General features: G+C 40.6%; 1 protein-coding gene across 1 annotated transcript in view; it reads left to right on the top strand.

Annotated features, from left to right (window-relative positions):
* The window catches only part of pdia5 (protein disulfide isomerase family A, member 5), a 106,682-nt gene that overhangs the window by 15,469 nt on the left and 70,865 nt on the right, over nucleotides 1-20,348 (top strand). The window contains exon 2 of the mRNA XM_073845667.1: nucleotides 4,451-4,577. Coding sequence (XP_073701768.1) covers nucleotides 4,451-4,577 — 127 coding nt within the window. The remainder of the gene's footprint in view (nucleotides 1-4,450; nucleotides 4,578-20,348) is intronic.

Here is a 20,348-nt window from a genome sequence, read left to right as displayed (position 1 = left end):
CATGTTTTCAATGTACATCAAGCTCTTATCTCAAAAGGTCAAAGTAAATTTGTATTTTTCCTATGATAAAATCCCTTTAAAGTTCAGCCACAATTAGTGCACAGGGTTTCCGCGGGGTCTTAAAAAGTCTAAAATTTAAAAATCAAAATTTTAGGCCTTAAAAAGTCTTAAATTCGCTGTTCTAGGTCTTAAATAATTTCACACAGGTCTTATTTTTCCGATGTCCATGTAACGCTACCTCTAAAGCTCATTTAAATTCTCTTTTTGTTGTTTCCGTGGTGTTGTAGTTCTTTATTTCACTATTCCAAATATAATTTGCTGTATTTAAACTACAAATGAGACCAACATGCAATAGCCAATCAGCTTTCTGTTATTGGCGCGACTCTCTCTCGGATTGTACCACAGAAGTAAAATGGATTTAACTTTTTAGCTTTGGGGAAGTGCAAGTTTAGCAATACTTAGCTTGAAAAAACTGAATATAGGGCTTGGCTAAGGCCAGTTGCTAACACCTGTAGATTTTTTTTTTCTCCCCCTGCGGAAGTTACTGCGTCTTCAGACAGAATCGCAGTAGCAGAATACAGGTCAAACTACCTTTTTCTGTATATAATGTTCTCAATAATAATAATAAATATAGGTCGAGCTAGCTGACCGCCAGCCTTGGAGATACTTTTAAAATGTTTTTTTTTTTCCTTGCCGGACCGAACAAACCGCCTGATTAAAACTGAAGTGACAAAAACAACTAATGTTAGCGAAGCATCGAAAGGCAAGAAAGATTCATATTTTAATACATTCAACGTAAACAGAAATTGATGATGGATTGTGTATTTCTGGTCTATTTGTGACATACTTTAAAACTAATGAATGTAACAGCACTCTAAAGAAACACACTGAGGTAAAAATTTAAAATGTATAACTTAGTTTATTTATAACATGATATAGTTCAGTAATATACCAAGTGAGCTTTTTGCTGAATATTCTCACAATTACAAATGTTACATTAATTTTAGCTCAATAAACAAGTAGTTAGTCAAGTAGTTACTTACATATTAGACAAAATATTTTCAGTTTTGTTCTGTTTCACCAACGAAAATAGTTCCAAACAAGGATCGCAGCAGAAGCATTCTCTCTAATTTATATATTTATAAATCAATAAATGTATTTAAAACATTAATCTCACTTTTAATTTTGCAGTGTAAATTGTGTAATCTCACTGCTAACAGCCAGTTAGAATTTATTGATAAATTCAAAGATATTCAAAGGTAATGCATACATTTCAAAAGTAAAAAAAAAAGGCCTTTATAAAGGTAAATCAAATATGCAGATTTAAGATGTAAAAGCTAATAGAGCACTGATGAAAATATTGCTTCAGATTTTTTTTTTTTACATCAGATATTTCTAGTGGTACTTTTATGGGGATATTTTGTGTGGAATAGTATCTGCTGATATGAAAAGTTCACTGTATATCGTAGTAATAAATTTAATTTATGACAGCCATGAAATTGTGTTTACTTTTTACATTAAACACATTAAATATTACATGTATGCATGTAATATAATATCTATTTCATTATCATGTTTAGGTCTTAAATTTCATATAAGGTGGTATTAAAAAGGTCTTAAAAAGTCTTAAATTTCACTTGTTCATATCTGCAGAAACCCTGGTGCAGTGTGGAGTTGATGTCTGCTAAAAAATTCAACCCAGGCTCGTGCCTCTATATATATTTCTGCAACACCGTAATTACATACCTTACTGCACGTTTCATGGCAGTTTCAATGTGAAATGTCCGGAGAGTGGCACATTTTATTACATTGGTACAGACACGTATTGCTGCGTTTTTCTTGCGCTGCTTGTCTTGAGGTACGTATTGCAGCTGTTCACAATTCAAATATCCAAGGAGTAACGCTAAAGGTTAATGGTCTATCGTGTTGGAAATATCCCCGACACCAAACCCAACCCTAAACCTAAAAGTGATATAAAACACATTGTTGATGCAGCCATGCTATTTTAACTTCCTTATGCAGACCTACTGAATTAAAAAAACTCATGCATATATAGCTGTATTTGTGACGACAACTTTCAAAGTATCAGTTTTCAAATTACGCAGGATGTTAAAATAGTTTTAAAGTAATAACATAATATTCTGCAAGTAGTTGTGTGAAAATTAAGCTTTATTAATTAAAACTCTGTGCCTGTAAATCATATTTTGTGTGAAAAGGAATAAAAGAATAAAAGCTTTACTGCCTCTAGAGTTCATTTCAACTGGAAACTGCAGTGTTTTCAGCACATTTTAAAATGTTGTTTCAGTTTTGCAGAAATGTATATAGAGGTAGGGCTGTGCAATTAATCGAAATTCAGTTTCGATTTCAAACGATTATGAAAATGCATTAATTATTGCTCCCGATTCCGCCTCGTTTGTGTGCTTTCACTCCTCTATAAAAGCCCAATTTCACATGCAAATCAGTAAAACCACTTGTATAAAATGGGACGTGCTTGATTTATAAATGTTATTTGATGTCATGTTTTTAAAAGCATGAAAGACAATTTGCGCTGTTCTGTGTATGCGTTCAGAGATGGAACAGAACATGAATAAGTTAAGTGTCCGTTTACCTAAACGGTCAAATCCATGTAAATACATGTAAAAATGTGCCGTTTGGTGATTATTAGTGTAAACCTTCATCATTTATTTCTCAAATTAAACAGTAAACAGTTGAGAGTGAAAATACGTGTGTAACAGTATATTGGATCCATGCAGCTCTTAAAGCGGCTACAAGTAATATTCCTTCTGTTGTCTCTGTGCTTAATGTTAATCAGATCAAATATCATCCTTTTTATTGTATTGCTTTTTAAATTAAAGGAGTAGTTCATTTTCAGAACAAAAATGTACAGATAATGTACTCACATTCTTGTCACCCAAGATGTTTTTTTTTCTTCACTCGTAAAGAAATGTTTTTTGAGGAAAACATTTCAAGATTTCTCTCCATATAATGGACTTCTATGGTGCCCCCGAGTTTGAACTTTCAAAATGCAGTTTAAATGCAGCTTCAAAGGGCTCTAAATGATCCCAGCCGAGGAAGAAGGGTCTTATCTAGCAAAACGATCGGTTATTTTCTAAAAACATTTACAATTTATATACTTGTAATCTTTTAATCTCTACACAGAGTACACAGAGCTAGACAAGATGAGCATTTGAGGTAAAAAAGTATATAAATTGTAATGTTTTTTTTTTTAGATAAGACCCTTCTTTCCTCAGCTGTGATCATTTAGAGCCATTTGAAGCTGCATTTTGAAAGTTCAAACTCACGGGCACCATAGAAGTCCATTATATGGAGAGAAATCCTGAAACGTTTTCCTTAAACATAATTTCCTTACGACTGAAGAAAGAAAGACATCTTGGATGACAAGGGGGTAAGTACATTATCTGTAAATTTTTGTTCTTAAAGTGAACTACTCCTTTAATCAATCTTCTAAAGTCCTGGACCCATTCATAATCGTGATTACAATATTGACCAAAATAATTGTGATTATGATTTTTGCCAAAAATCGAGCAGCCTTATATAGAGGCACGTATTTCCAATGAGCCCATGTTGAAAAAAAATATATAAAGTTTAACTTCTGTATTGCTATCTTTGCTTTTCAGTATCTGATATGTTGAAATTGAAACTCTACAGACGTTCTCAAAGACTGTCGATCAGCTTCCAAAAAAACATCCCGACAGACCAAATGAGTTTTCTTTCAAAGTGTCATTTTGTAAATAACTTTTGATCTGTCTTGTCCACTAAGGGTTGAGCATTAATTTCTACTTATTGTGTTAGGGTCTTTTCACTTCAAGCATGTGGCATAGGGAGATGATAAGGACGTGTGATAGGCTGGGTCACTGTCTCAGTTTGTGGCATGGTCTGTCTGATCTTGTCATTTTCCTCTCCTTTAGATGACAGCACCTTTATCTGTTGTCGCTTTATCAGCTCAGCTCCATCCGATCTCTGAATCACATGCTTTAGCTGGGAAGACTGATGGAGAAAGTGGCAGAGAGAGCATGCTGTCCCACCACAGGGCAACACACAAGTCTCACATCAGAGCACAATTTCAGTAGCTATTTCAAGGCACTTTTGTGAGAAAGTGTATGATATTTTTTTTTTATCTTATTTTTTAGGGCCCTTTTGTGAGTTATTTTATTTAATTTTATTTTTTAAGGTCTTGTTTTAGATTTCTTGTAGTGCATATCACTCTAAAGAGTGATATCTGGATATATTGATGTGATGTAACTGCTGCATGGTATTTTGGCTCTTGTTTGTAATAGCTGTTGTCTTTTCTCCTCTGTCATAATGGCTCGACACACTGTCATGATTTTGCACAAATGCCGCAATTATATCTGGATATTGTTTTGAATCGCCTGTGGTGTTTGGACTTGGCAGTGAAAAATGACGATCTCTATCTGTCTCTCCTCCTCAGGTTGCAGTGTCAGCCGCCCTGCAGGCAGCGAAGGTGTCTCCGCTCATAGAGAAAGTCAATGACCACAAAGATTTCAAGAAACTTCTGAGGACCAGGACTAATGTGCTTGTCTTGTATACCAAGTCAGGTTAGTCACCACTGTTGTTTTTCAGATGCAATAAAAGTATTACAGCTTAAGCAGCCAAAAGTGCCAAGATGTCTCTGTGTGCAGCTGCCAATAAATGCATTTTAGTGATCCCAAAGGTCAAAAGGTTGTTTTTACGTTACCTTCAAAAGTCTCTGCTATTTAACCGAATGTGTTATTATTCAGGTCGCTACAGGGCTCAACGATAAAGATTGTCCACCGCCCTGTAATTGCAAAAATGACCTGTAATTTTTCTTGAAAGCATTTTGTGAAGAAGAAAAAAATAAAAGACATATAAGCAATTTTATAGAAAATACACTAGCAAAAAATACACTTTCAAAAAGTTTAAACTTTTGAAGTACTTTTAGAAAAGTATTTTTTTTTGTATGAAAAAAGAAGAAAACTTGGAGTTTATGTAATATTCTAAAAATGCAGTAGAATAAATATGCTACCTTTCAAAAGTTTTTTTTTTTTTTTTTTTTTTTTTTGGTAATTAGTACTTTTTTGAAAAATAAATTTTTGGAAAGAATAATATATATCTAAGCTATATATAAAAGCTTAATTCAGTATAATTTTTTTGGACAGAAATTATAAAAAATTAACACTTATTTAGAAAGGATGCTTTTATTACAAAAGTTTTCTTTTTTAGATAAATGCTGTTCTTCTGAACTTTCTATTCATCGTTTTAATATTTATTAATATTCAAATCAGAATATTACAGTGATTTCTGAAGGATCATGTGACTGAAGTAATGATGCTAAAAATTCAGCTATAAAATATATTTAAATAGAAAACAGTTGTTTTAAATAGTGAAAATATTTCAAAATTGTACTGTTTTTGCAGTACTTTGGATCAAATAAATGCTTGGTGAGGAGAAGAGACTTCTTTAAAAAACATAAAAAAAACTTTTGACTCTCTCTCTCTCTCTCTCTCTCTCTCTCTCTCTCTCTCTCTCTCTCTATATATATATATATATATATCTTTAATTTAGCAGTGATGCATTAAATTGATCAAAACTGACAGCATAGACATTAATAATGTTACAACAGAATATATTCAAGTACATTTGTCTTTAAATAAAACTATCTATTCATCAAAGAGTCCTGGAAATAACAGTATAAGGTTTTCTCAAGCATCAAATCAGCATAGTAGAATGATTTCTGAAGGATCATGTGATACTGAAGACTGGAGTAATGGTTGCTGAAAATTTAGCTTTGATTTAACAGGAATAAATTTAATTTCATATTAAAATATGAAATATATTAAAATATTTTAAAGTGTGAAAATAATATTTTACTGTATTTAACTATATGCAGCCTTGGTGAGCATAAGGGACGTCTATTAAAAACAAATAAATAAATTAATATCTAAAAACATATTTAAAAAAAACTTGCTGACCCCAAACTGTTTAATAGTAGTGTGCATTGCTAAAAATAAAACAGGGCCAGTGATAATGTTGACTGGACAAGTAATCATAATTACTGGCCCAACTGGGCCAGGAAGATTTTCTTCCTGTTGAGCCCTGTGTTAGTTACAAACATGCTGACTGTAACTTGCTCAGCAGGATTGTCTTCATACTGTCGTTTGGCCATGACAGTATTTAACTTGAAAGAGAAAACTTGCCATAGAAGCAAATACTTTATAGTTATGCAGTGTATACATTCACTGTGATTTGCATCCTGACATAAAATCAAGCTTGCGTTGCTAGAAGTGTAAGTGTTACACACCCTAAGGGAAAATTCACTGAGTAGGTATGATTATACTATACGCTAACAGACCTGTCAAGCCACAATAGATAGGTCAGCTTTGCTTTCACTGCCATAAGCATGTTGGCGCCTTTAGATACTTGACCTTCTGTACAGCACACTGTAGGGTCTGGACCAATCAAACACACAATTGTTCATTAGAAGTAGAAAAAAATCACAACTTTCTTAGTCCCCAACTGTAGGCTCCGGCAAGTCTCACATGGCCCACAAGGCCCCGGTTGCTATAGTGACCAGGACCCCTCTGCCAGACCATAAAAACTTTACGACGCAAAAGAATGTGAATCGCAACTTCCCCAACCAACTCTCTCCTAAACAGACTGCAATAGTAACTGACTTCGTTCATTAATTCTTTAACAAACCTTCCTATGAATGAACACACCAATCCCCAAGTCAGTGTGTATTTCATTGTGGTTTAGGTATCTTGTCTTTTGGTGTAATGTTTTTATGCATGTGTTGCTATAGATATGGATGGATGTGTTATGCGGTGTAACCACATGGTCATGTTTGGTATCTCTGAATTTGTATTTTGATGGCCTAAAGGATGATACATATTATATGTCAATACACATGCAACATATTACAGTTGCATGAATCCCTAGTAGATATGAATGAGTACCCACATGCTCTCAGGAAAAGGGTCATAAAAAAGCCCCCTTTCTATCCAAACCTCCCGCTTGGAATTTCAGCCTCTCTCATTGGTCAAACCCAGGCTGGGGGGGCGTCATTCTTCAAGCCTTTAAAGGGCTCCCCCACAGTTCCGCCCTCTCTCTTCTTTTACTCTTCGCTCTTCTCTTGGACTGAAAACACGTCACCCGCGCCCCCCCCCCAGATCCATGGGGGAAGGGGGGGGGTGCTCACCCTGCAATCATGAGGCCTACAAACCCTTCTTCGAAGCCATGCGGTCTCCAAGGACACTCAAGGAACTGAAAAGGACTCTCTGAACTGAACACATACGGAACCAATGCACAACAACAAAAGCTTGCAAGTATCTGTCCTTTCTAACGTAGATAGCTGCGTTTAAGGCGTTTATAAAAACGATTTCAGGTTGTTCAGAACCGTTTCATACCTGTCCAATGCAACTCACTTTCTGTCTCTCTCTCACTCTCTCTCTTACTCTCTCTCTCACGCGTTCTCTGTCTATTTGTGTTTTATGTATGTTTGTCTATGTGCGATCGTTTGTAAATAGTTGAGTTTAATAAACAACCATATATTCACATATAATGATTCTCTGTGCTGAATGCTTACATTACAACAGTCACTTAAACTGTGTCGATCTCACATTGCTACCTTAAAGCCCTATTGTGTTCAAATTGTTTTAACTCCGTTCTGATTCGTAAAGAAAAACGTTGCCGTGACGACGGCCAACGTCAGAGTAATGAGTATCGCTGAGTAATTTGCTGGACAAAGAAACAAGCCGATATCATCATTACTGTTACTGATCAGAAACTGGAAATTGCGTATATTTAATGACGATTATTATACACAATTTCCTGTGAGTTAAACTACTTTCCCTGACCGAAATGTATGTTTTAAATAACTCATTTCATCCTATACATTGGTCGGAAGACCTGGTGGAGTTTTGCAGTGTATATGTGATGAGAGAAACAGTCTCATGCATATACACACATATATTGATCATCTTAAATTCTTTGAGCTAATGACATTCTCTACATATTGGTGGAGAATGCGGGCAGTTTTAAACTATGTGATGTGAGCAACTCAGGAATAATTTGTGTGTCTCCATGCTTGTTTATTCAAACTCGGCTTGTGACTCGCGTCTCTTTTGTTTGTGTGTGTGTGTGTGTAAGAACGGTGTGGACCCGCCCACCTTCAACACCTTCACAGATGCTTGAGCCTCTCGCACAGAGAAACTCAACAGCTGTAAAAGATGTAACTTAACTGCAGTTTATATATTGACCCTATAAAACTAAGAAATATTTTATAGCGCGTCCTAAAGCCACCCTAAATTGAGCGTAGAAATCCTCTTTTTAGCGTGAAGAAGCTGATTGAGCGAGTTTCCTCTTTCACTTTAAGGCCTTTATATTTATATTTTGAGTGTAGATAGATTAGCCATTGATGTGCATTCCAAGGCTAATCAGCTATCTTGCTCCTTTGGGTTAAAACCTCAGATTAGCTACCTGATAAAATTAACCCCTTTTGCTCGTCGAATAGATTTAATATAGTAAACAACTTCGCGTCATTACTGTACAAATCTTGATCGAGTGTTATTTATTTGTTTTTGTGCAAAGCACACACAAGTCTTGTGTCAGCAGCCTGACTCAAGATCGACGTGCACGCATAGTAACTAAGCAACCTTTTAATAGTGAACGCATCCTATTAAGATAAGGTTTGCAAACCCACACATGTACCTGTGTTCAGTAAATGGACATAAGAAATATACACCCGCGATAACTCTTCGCCGTGGTAACGGCGCTTAGATGCGCGTTTAAATCCACACAAGGTGGAATCTGAAATCCCGCATAAAAAGGTATTTCCTTCTATTAAAAGCTAGAAGTCTGTCTAAAACCTTTTCCAATACCTATGCATGATTTCATGTTTTTGTTTTCTTTGGGCAAAAACGCTTATGGATAGTCCCAGTCAGTCTCTCCCTTCTCTTTTCCCTTTTGATTTTACATTATTAATTATTGTTATTTGAACCATAATGATAATTAACATAATGTATGTTTTCTTTTTTGTGTGATTTAATTTGAATTATTTCACCGCCTTAGATTCAACTCTCCCTTTAGCAATTATAATTGTATTTGCTCATTTTAAATTTTTGATTAAACAGTCTTGATTAAAATTTAAACTTTGACCAAATCGATCAAGTTGCACTCTCAGTACCCCAAAAAGCTAACTCAGCCCATCCCAGGAGGTCTGTTTTTCTTTCTCAGCTCTGCCATTTCCCAGGTGTGACGACTCCATAGCGCCCCCACCCGGTGGGCCCCGTCACTGACCCCAGGGCTGGCAGTCAGCTCACTTTCTCTCTTTTGCTTTAACCCTTTATACCTCTCTTTCTGATGGATTTTGTTTTTGTTTTTCTCCCTATTAGAGACTGAACCTGTCTGAACATCAGTGAAATCTTTTGGTAACTACACCGATGAACTGAATAGCTCCAAAGTTAATCGCTCATCATTAAGTTTACTCATAGTTTCCTGTGTTTACCCACACAAACTATCTGACCCCTTCTTTACAGCTAGGATAATAAGCGTTTAGTTTGCGTCACCATCTGATGACATCAGTTAAGTGCGCAACACATAGCAACATTTTAGCTCATTAGTTCTGTACGGACTTGCATTGGCTCGTTGTGCTTTGTCTCTCCCTCTCTATTTGTGTCAACATGTCACCATCCAGTCCCGCCATCCAGTCCAGACAAGGCAAAGATGCCATCCTGCCCTGGGTCTAGTGACTACAGCACCTGAGCGGAGAACAGCCGGACGACCACGCACAAAGGCGAATGGATCACGATCCAGCCAAGAGCTGCAGCTGCAGAGAACCAATCAACTCATCTACAGCCCGGATCATCAGTGACCACGCCCTCAACAAGATGGTCTGTCTAAACCCGCAGCGGAGAAAGCTTCAACCACGACGGAACCAGGACAGCGCGCAGAACCGCCCAGACCAGCTGGATGTCCAGGGATAGTGGACGGAGAGGACAAGGACCTACAGGAGGAGAGAGGAGAAAAGCTTCAAGACACGCCTGCAACACCCCCACAGACTGAGCGCAGAGAGCAGTACAGCAGAACACTCCTAAACAGCAGAAGCTCTCTTTACAATGGCCCCAGGCAGACAATGACAATCATGCCACGGCCAAAGCCTATAAAGGCCACCTGCAAGCAGCGTACGCCGAAGTTCAAGCAACGACTCCGCAAAGAAACAAAGTGAGCTGAACCCAGCACACCTTAAAGAACTCAAAGGCTTGCAGATAACAATGTGAACAAACAGGAGAGCTCAACACACAATCTCTCCCGGGCCTAACAGCCCACCGTTCACACCTCACACGCCAGCACGCTGGCCGGGAATCTGACAGCTGTCACCACAAAACGCTGTCTTCCTGAACACTGCAGTAGGCTACAACACACGCCTGTCTGCAAAACATTGACTTTTAAGCAAGAACATTGCCCAGTGTGACCACGAGACAGATCTGCTTAGCTCCACCTCCAGCCAACAGGACCCCAGCCATTTATACCAGCAGTCAAAACTGTCAAAACTGAATACAGCAGCTAAGAACACGACTGCTACGACCAGCATCTGAGCCTACGTGAGACAACACGACAGACACCAAAGGAAGACGGCATCAACGCCAGAACTCTTTCTCCTCAGATATCCACATCACACTGTGAGTCACCACCCAAATGTTACGGCCTTCTTCCGTACAGCGATGGCTCGATTCAGCAGACTCTACGGACAGCCGGAAAACGGCCAAGCACCAGAAGGCAATAAAGATTAGCAAAGTGATTGACCAGCTGCCCCATGCCAAGAGGAACGTCTGACTGACTAAGGTGAACGAACATACAGTGGTGTATGGGAGCTGAACACGCAGCGACATCACTGTGTGGGAGTGATCTGAGATCAGTGCAGACCAACAAATGACAAAAAAAAAAAAAAGGAACAAGGGCTTCTAGGAACAGAAACATTTTGGTGGCATAACTGTTACCAGAGTAGAATAGGAAACGGCGTAAAAAGATTAAGCAAATAGTAGAAGACAGAGCTGTGCTAGCTGGAAAGTGCTACATCTGCCTGAGGGGCAGATTGCAGCATTTGTTTACAGTAAACCATATCACACGGCCCAAAAGATGCAAGCCTGGAGCTCCCACGCACCTGACCATCAACACTAAGTGCATGTACGCACCATGTACAAATCACAGATGGACACGCCCTTTCTTCATCAGCACCAACCTGCTGACTCGTGTTGAAACCACACATTACAAAGATTTGGGCTCAAGTACGGGACCTTAACCAGCCAGCCAACCAGTCAACTCATCTGAAGTTCACTGCCAAGTCACAAAAGACAAGTGTGACATCCCAGCCACTGTTCACACGCTCCCGAAACTACAAGGGAACCAGGTACTTCATCAGATGTCAAGTGCATACAGCTTCCATCGCACTAATGCCTGACAACCATGGACAACACTGAGGACACCTGTGATTTGAACTTAACTTGGAATAGACAATGCAAAACCTGCTACTTCCTGTTTCTCACAGCCCACGAGAACTCCCTCAACTGCGAGAAAGCCCTGCTAGATAAGATTACTCCCAGATGTTACACTCTGGCGAACGAACTACCTGCATTCACCAAAAAGGGGTCACTGTTCGGCTCAAAAACACAGTGTGGCCAAAACCCTAACGGTGCACACACATTCAATGGAATACGTGAAGCAGTGCCCACTCTAGAAGCCACACCCCCTTTCTGAAAAGTAATCTTTTGCAGTGTACATACCATACAGGTACTTCAAAGACTTTAACACTTCCATCATAAAGAGCCTAATAAAAAATGGCCACTCCAAAGTGGACGACATGACATCACACCAAGCCTACCTGCATCCAGGGCTACACAGAAACCACCTACAAGATTGGAAAACTGTGAAAAGAACTGCCCACTCAGGTAAACAAGCGCGCAAGACAGTGTCACAAACACCAAAATGGCACCTGCGCTACACCAAATCCCTAAGTTGCACACACTGAAGGGGATATCATCTGCCATCCACTACCTCCACCCTGGTCCACACTGACAGCGCGGCCAGAAGGGGGGTGGATTAGACATGCAGCGGCTCTCAGCAGAGCCCAGCACCCAGATGACAACAGCTGCGCTGCACAAGCCATCCAGCGATATGTCAAGCACACCAGAAGACAAAGGGAATCACAGAGACCTGCCACCACTGTGTGATGTTTATAACTGTCAATGCCTGCAGACCAAGGATCCCACACACACAAACCCATGTGCCCATAGACCCAAGAGCGAGGCAAGACACGCCCAGAGCAGGTATCTAGTGGAAAACGACAAGCCTGTCCCACTGCAACACCTTAAGCCGGGCCACCTGACATCACAGCACGAGTGACGGCAATCGGATCAACCCTTGTGTCACAGCAAGTCGCAAGAACTCCCTCTGAAAATTACTAACCTGCATAGACTCAAAGTAGGCTAAGCTCAGTTTCAAACAACACCACTCAGTTTCAAACAGACGAGCATCAACAACTGTTCCAGACAAGCATTGCCATCACAATAAGAACATTACATGCTATTCGTGGAAAAACAGTGAAAGGCCCAGGAAAAAACTGAGGGATTTTGTGGCTGCCTAAGGTTTTCAACAACAAAAACCCACCCACCCAACCCAAGCATCGCTTCTAAGCCACAAGCAAACACCTCACGCTGCTACGCCGCCTGCATCAAACCCATGCACACTGGCTCCATCTACAAAATAGCTCTGCTAAAGCAGCCTCCACTGCTCACAAGCAATGCTGACACCTAGCCTTGCACTGTCCGACCACACTGAGGCACTAAGCCAAAAACAACTCAGTGATGTCTCACACATTCTGCATCTAGCTGACAACATCTTCACATTTGTTCCTGATAACCAAACATCGCTACAGCTCCCAGCTTTTCAGGAACAAAAGGGGGGTCAATATGGTGATCTGAGCAATGCCTCTCATTTCACTGATTTAAGGCCTAATTATGTATTATGTATCAGTGTATTCACATCGATCCGCTCTTGTGAAACATTTACGTCAAATAAATGTTGTTATTCTAGTGTAGCTGACTAATAATTCACCACTGTCTGTGAAGCGAACATGTTTTTTTTTTTTGATTTGTGAAAGAGTTGCATGTGACGTCATGACTGAGCACACCTCATCTGACCACATATGAGTTCCTGTGCTTGCTCACAGCACGGACCAATCACTGCTCTCCTTGGGTGGTGTTGTGAGCTTGCATTGGTCTCTTAGCAACACATGACCCCGGAAATGTGAGCAGACACTTCTGGGTTAATCTGATAACGGCACCACCCAATTCACAGACCTTAGGGTAAACTAACAACCGCGTATAGCTAAAGCTAGCTCTGTAGCAGCCCTAAACGCATGCAAGTTAAAGCCCTCCACCTCAACTGATAGCTGTTAGCACTCAGCTAACACTTAGACACGTGTGAGTGTGGAGTGTAACATTTAACCCAAAGAATACAGACTTTGGAACATTTTAGACTAAGGGACTTTGATTTTAACTAGTGATGGGAGAGGCAAAGCTGCTTGAGGTTTGAATCGAACAATTCATTTGTGCCACAAATGATTCACTGTTGCGAAACGCCCAGTGCTGGAAACCCCTGCTGGTCAAGACAGGGAAACTGTAGTGAAAATGTAACTCAATGAAACACCCTACCAAACCAATAAACAATGATTTATTGAAGGTGTAATTAATTAAAGGTGATCAACGATCCCTAATACTTTTAAAAAAATAAGGGTCTTTTAATGAGTTATATTTCAGTAAACGAATGAAAGCTTTGCCAATCAGACCAATATGAGACTTTAAAGTATGCCTCCTGCCTTTAAATGTGTCACTAAATGTGTACAATATATAGAGTTGATCCAAGATTGAATATAAATCTTAGACATTGGTTCATGAGACCTAGCATCGAACGGCTGAAATTTCAATTCAATTTGAAAAGCCATGGTGTAAGAAGCCTCGTTTACTGAAATCACCATGCACTCCGAATCATGGATTCGAGAAATAAGGAATTGACTGAGGGCCCAAACCTCTACAAAGTATGCTCAAAGACCCCATCACTAGTTTAAACAATTTAGCTCCCCCTTTCTCTTGGATTCATTTCCTGCTTGGCTGTCACCCTCTATGTAGGATCAGTCAGGGTAGCCCCTCTTCACATACTTTGGTTTTGACCATGTTATCTTTATTTTGACTTCATTCTGCCTCTCTTTTATTTGGTTTAATTTACTAACCTTTATTTAGCTTGAATGTAACAAATTCAGCTAAGATGATTTAAATTAAATTAGAAATTTGATTAAATCAATTTATTCACTTCTCTCTTGTGTTCCCTAAAGCTATTAGGACACTTTCATTAAGCTTTCACCTTAGTTAAGTTTGTCCGACCATCATCATCTCTGTCCCGGTATAGGATTATAGCAGTTCCAGAAACTGCTGCCCCTTTAACGAACCAAGCAGGTTATTGGCAGACTAATTCCTGTCCCTCTCTATACCCCTCCTTACATAGATGTTTGATGTGTCTCTGCTAGCCGAGCTAACAGCCCCTAGGTTTAATGACACTCCTGCAGCATTCCTCTGAACGAGTGACAACTGCTAGGTCATATCTCAGACTTAAACTAAATAAGGAAAGCCCTTCTTTCTCCCACTGTCTCTTTACGATTTTATTTCGGTTTGTTTTATTCAATACCTTCCTAGTGACCCAACCTGAGAACCATCAGTGCATTGAGTAAAAATGTGACCACATGTACAGCATGGTCAGTAGCTGACCCTTGCTTTCATCCTGTTTTAAAGTTACTCAAACCACTCCCTTTGCGCTCACCTGCACAGAATCTCAGGGTCCAATCTCACTAGCTCCCCAACGACAGCTATCCACACCTTACCTGGCCTACAGAGCCAATCACCATAAAGATAGCTTACCACCTCTGTTTTGTGTTTGTACTTGCATTTGCCTTCTGCCTCTCTCTCTCGTGTCTCCACAAGTTAACCAGCGTGTCTCAGACATCCAGCCCTGCCAACCACCAGGACCAACTGGAGACTCGGCAGAGTGCTGTGAGGGACATCCTTTAGCCTAAAGCAGCCAACAGCCTGCAACGGCAGAGAAAGGAACAGCGGGACTGCAACATGGTCGCCTCACATCCAGCCTGGACAAGCAGGAGCTGACCAGCATCATCATCTCCTTGGCCCACACCCTCAAGGGTCTCAGACAGGAGGTAAATGAACTGAACCTGCAAGTCACAGAGTTCCAAAGGGAACCGACACTCGCTGGAAAAGAGAAGGAACCGACAGACGCAAGGAACCTGACAGAGCAATGGAAGGAAATCACCAGTCTTTACGAAGGCTTTAACAGCTGCCAGACACAGGGAGCAGCTTGAAAATGCCACCAGACAAGACTTAAACAGAGAACTGTTCCACACAAAGTCACTGTTAAAACAGTGCACACAGAACTTAATAAGAGAGACACAAGAGCCAAGGCCGTAGAAGGTCTCCTGCATGCAGCCAGAGCTGAAGTCCAAACCTTAACTCAGCAATTCTGCAACCTTAAAGAGGAGCTCAACACGGTCCAGAAGGACTTGGAAAAGTCCTACGGACTGCAGATGGACTAGACAAATAACATACACCCTGCTGCACATCACACAGCCGGCAGTGCAGACCCCCTTATCCCGGTACACAGATACAAGAGGGGAAGGGGCAAAACCCTCTGCTCGACACAAGTCGACTTCCTGAAAACTTCTGCAGTGTCGGAAGGAAAAGGACTCATTCAGGTGAGTCCTGAAACAGCACATGAAGTGACATGATCTCAATCAAATGGACACAGACATCCCTGCATTCACACCAGAACTTGTAGGAGACAACGATGTCCATGCCTACCTGGGAGACATTTGACTTTCACCTGTGGTCTTGGACCAGTGTGAATCACCAAGATAGACTCCGTCTGCTCTGGGTCACCTCTAGCCCAGAGGTCCAACACTTCCTGGCTCGACACCCAGGACCCATTCAATCAGACTACCAGCAGCAAAGACAAGCTATCATTAAGTAATTCTCAGACTCGGAGTCTGAACATGGACTGAACGCTGACCTAGCCACTCAACAGGGCTATAATGAAACTCCCTTTGCTTACTGTCATAGACCTCAATGAGCTTACTTCGGAGCTTGCAAGGGCTTACTTCAAGAGCCTTTTCATCCAAAACCTCCAACCTATTGCAAGTCACCATTTAGGCATGCTGGCCTGCCTCCACTCAATGCCTTTAACAACTGTGTCACCTGGCACAGAAAGCCTTTAACAAACACACACAAGGCCTGCTCAGAAAGGTTCTTAAGACCCCACTGACTGTGATCTACAAACCCAGAGGATAAAGTTGGCACCAGAAGGCACCCCGGTATGGCTTCAGCGCAAGACCCTCCTATAAAGATTCCTAGTCAGCCTAAGACTCACAACATGAAAACATGTGCTCAAGGGAAGCAAGAGTCTCCATTAACAGATTTTGGATTTGGCTGCCTGAAAGGAAATCTTAAATGGACATCTAAGCCTTACATGTCAACAGACTATGCACGGCCCTCTTGAAACCTACAGACACTTGCTACAAGCAATTTGAATGGACACTGCTGCATATTTCCACAACAATGACTTGTCACAGGAACACTGCCTCCAGAGAGCACAAATGGCATGACAACAGACTGTAAGCAAATCACCTGTGCCATTTAAGCTGACGATACCTTGCAACCCTAAGTTAGCTAATGACGTCAGTAGCTAGCAGTTAGCATCATTCATTCGAAGCCCTTAACTACAGCTCGTGGGCATGCAGTGCAAAGTGATCCAACCCAGTGTCATTTAACCATATTTCTGGCTCCTGATTTCTTAAACTTTTGTTTTTCCCTTACTTTGAGGTCTCCTCAGCCACTTTCGCCTTCACTATTTTAGGTGTATCCCCTCCTGGTTCAACTAAATTTGCAGTTACTTAGTTAAATTTAAATATTTAATTACATGTTAACTGTTCAGTTAGAGGAGAATTTTCCTTTTGGAGATATTTCATGTTGGGAACTACTCAATAGCACGTTGGCTAAAAACCTTAAGGAAGGAAACACCCATGATGTGGTCTTGAACACGCAGCAGCAGTGAGCCACTTTGGTATGATGATCAAAGCAAACTTAATGGTCGATCCAGATTGCTATTGAGTATTCCCAATTCCAGGTCACCCTGTGGTGTTAATCACTTAGCAGTCAGCTATTCACTTATTACATCTGTTTGATGTAGTTACGCTAATCCCTTTCGTTCGAGTGTGGTTTCATATCTCCATAGAGCTGTAAGGAACCAGAGAAACTTTTCATTTGTGATTCTGCTTGTTCTCAACGAGTGCACCAAGTACTATGACCCTCCTACATGAGTAATCTAAATGATTAAAAGGGCATAACGATAGTCATGCACATTGGTAACAAGCATTATTTGAATAGGAAAGCTGTCCTCCTTCCTTTCCCTCCTTTCCTTTACTTTTTAAGAGATCTAGCCTTAGGCGAGCCATCAGGAGATTCTGAGAAATACTTTGACCATAAGAACCATCTTAAGTCATTTATTAAATCTCGGCTTACGCCCTTAAAAGAAAAACTCCCAGAATCACACAAATCTTAGCATCCAAAGCTAAGATATTGATCATAGAAGACACTCCACTTGCGAGCCATGCCCCGAAACAACGAGCTGTAGGTTACATCGCTAGCTGACCTATTAAACCCTAACCGGGTCCGTCTGAAACTTTCTTTACACTACAAAATCTTTATGACAATTCTCTGCGAACACTGGAACTACCCGCCCTCTCACAGGTCAGAGTCCAACCAGCGATTCCAGACTGCAGGGACCACAGATACTAGATAACAACCACCTGACACAGACCAACTTGGGTCAGGATGACAAGTGACAGTGCCTCGACACCTGCCGCACGAGTTCGAGGACCCATACCTTGCCACCGTCTACATTTTCACACCTGATAACATAGACCATGGCACCACAGCCACTCCTTGAAGCACCAACCTCCAGAGAGCCACCTCTCTCTTCCAGCCGTGAGTGCCGGGTGCATGTCTGACTGTTCCGCACCTTTGACGTCGCCCGCTGTTGTCTGTTGGACGGACAACAACGTTCGAAAGAGGGGATATGTAGGGTCTGGACCAATCAAACACACAATTGTTCATTAGAAGTAGAAAAAAATCACAACTTTCTTAGTCCCCAACTGTAGGCTCCGGCAAGTCTCACATGGCCCACAAGGCCCCGGTTGCTATAGTGACCAGGACCCCTCTGCCAGACCATAAAAACTTTACGACGCAAAAGAATGTGAATCGCAACTTCCCCAACCAACTCTCTCCTAAACAGACTGCAATAGTAACTGACTTCGTTCATTAATTCTTTAACAAACCTTCCTATGAATGAACACACCAATCCCCAAGTCAGTGTGTATTTCATTGTGGTTTAGGTATCTTGTCTTTTGGTGTAATGTTTTTATGCATGTGTTGCTATAGATATGGATGGATGTGTTATGCGGTGTAACCACATGGTCATGTTTGGTATCTCTGAATTTGTATTTTGATGGCCTAAAGGATGATACATATTATATGTCAATACACATGCAACATATTACAGTTGCATGAATCCCTAGTAGATATGAATGAGTACCCACATGCTCTCAGGAAAAGGGTCATAAAAAAGCCCCCTTTCTATCCAAACCTCCCGCTTGGAATTTCAGCCTCTCTCATTGGTCAAACCCAGGCTGGGGGGGCGTCATTCTTCAAGCCTTTAAAGGGCTCCCCCACAGTTCCGCCCTCTCTCTTCTTTTACTCTTCGCTCTTCTCTTGGACTGAAAACACGTCACCCGCGCCCCCCCCCCAGATCCATGGGGGAAGGGGGGGGGGTGCTCACCCTGCAATCATGAGGCCTACAAACCCTTCTTCGAAGCCATGCGGTCTCCAAGGACACTCAAGGAACTGAAAAGGACTCTCTGAACTGAACACATACGGAACCAATGCACAACAACAAAAGCTTGCAAGTATCTGTCCTTTCTAACGTAGATAGCTGCGTTTAAGGCGTTTATAAAAACGATTTCAGGTTGTTCAGAACCGTTTCATACCTGTCCAATGCAACTCACTTTCTGTCTCTCTCTCACTCTCTCTCTTACTCTCTCTCTCACGCGTTCTCTGTCTATTTGTGTTTTATGTATGTTTGTCTATGTGCGATCGTTTGTAAATAGTTGAGTTTAATAAACAACCATATATTCACATATAATGATTCTCTGTGCTGAATGCTTACATTACAACAGTCACTTAAACTGTGTCGATCTCACATTGCTACCTTAAAGCCCTATTGTGTTCAAATTGTTTTAACTCCGTTCTGATTCGTAAAGAAAAACGTTGCCGTGACGACGGCCAACGTCAGAGTAATGAGTATCGCTGAGTAATTTGCTGGACAAAGAAACAAGCCGATATCATCATTACTGTTACTGATCAGAAACTGGAAATTGCGTATATTTAATGACGATTATTATACACAATTTCCTGTGAGTTAAACTACTTTCCCTGACCGAAATGTATGTTTTAAATAACTCATTTCATCCTATACATTGGTCGGAAGACCTGGTGGAGTTTTGCAGTGTATATGTGATGAGAGAAACAGTCTCATGCATATACACACATATATTGATCATCTTAAATTCTTTGAGCTAATGACATTCTCTACAACACTTTAGAGTAGAATTTTCTCTACCTACCACACTCATTAGATGTGAAAATATAAATCTTATCACTAGTGTTAAAAGAACTTTAACACTCTAAACTCCTAAACACCATAATGCAAAGCTCTCTCCAAGCTTTTAGAAAAAAACCTACCCCCCCCAACACTGCGTATTCATTTGCATCACTCCTGGGTGTTATTAGCAGAACCAGCAGGCAAAGTGCCGTATATGGGTAACGTATGGATGAACGGTCCATAAACAATCTCCCACACACAAAACATGGAAAGAGCCTCTCAAGGTCTTGCTGTGCAAGATTTATTTGTTTCATAATTCACGACTCATTTCGAGCACATGAGGTCATTGGATAAGACTGTGTATCGAATAGTGTGTTTGATTGATGGCTGACTAATGCTGCTCATCCTGTGAAGCATTTCCATTAGATGCTAACTGTGCTAGTCCCTTTAGACTGCAGGAATGCATTCACGATCAGGTAATGCATAGGCACTTCTACTGGTTTCAGCTCAACCTAAGATGAACTGAAGAACAAGGCAGAACTCTGTAACTGTTGTCTGTTTGACCTTGACTGATGTAG

The sequence above is a fragment of the Garra rufa genome, chromosome 8 (genome assembly GCF_049309525.1).
Source record: "Garra rufa chromosome 8, GarRuf1.0, whole genome shotgun sequence".
In the NCBI taxonomy this organism is placed as follows: domain Eukaryota; kingdom Metazoa; phylum Chordata; class Actinopteri; order Cypriniformes; family Cyprinidae; genus Garra; species Garra rufa.
Note: the sequence above shows the minus strand (reverse complement) of the source record. Positions and strands in the feature narration are given on the sequence as shown.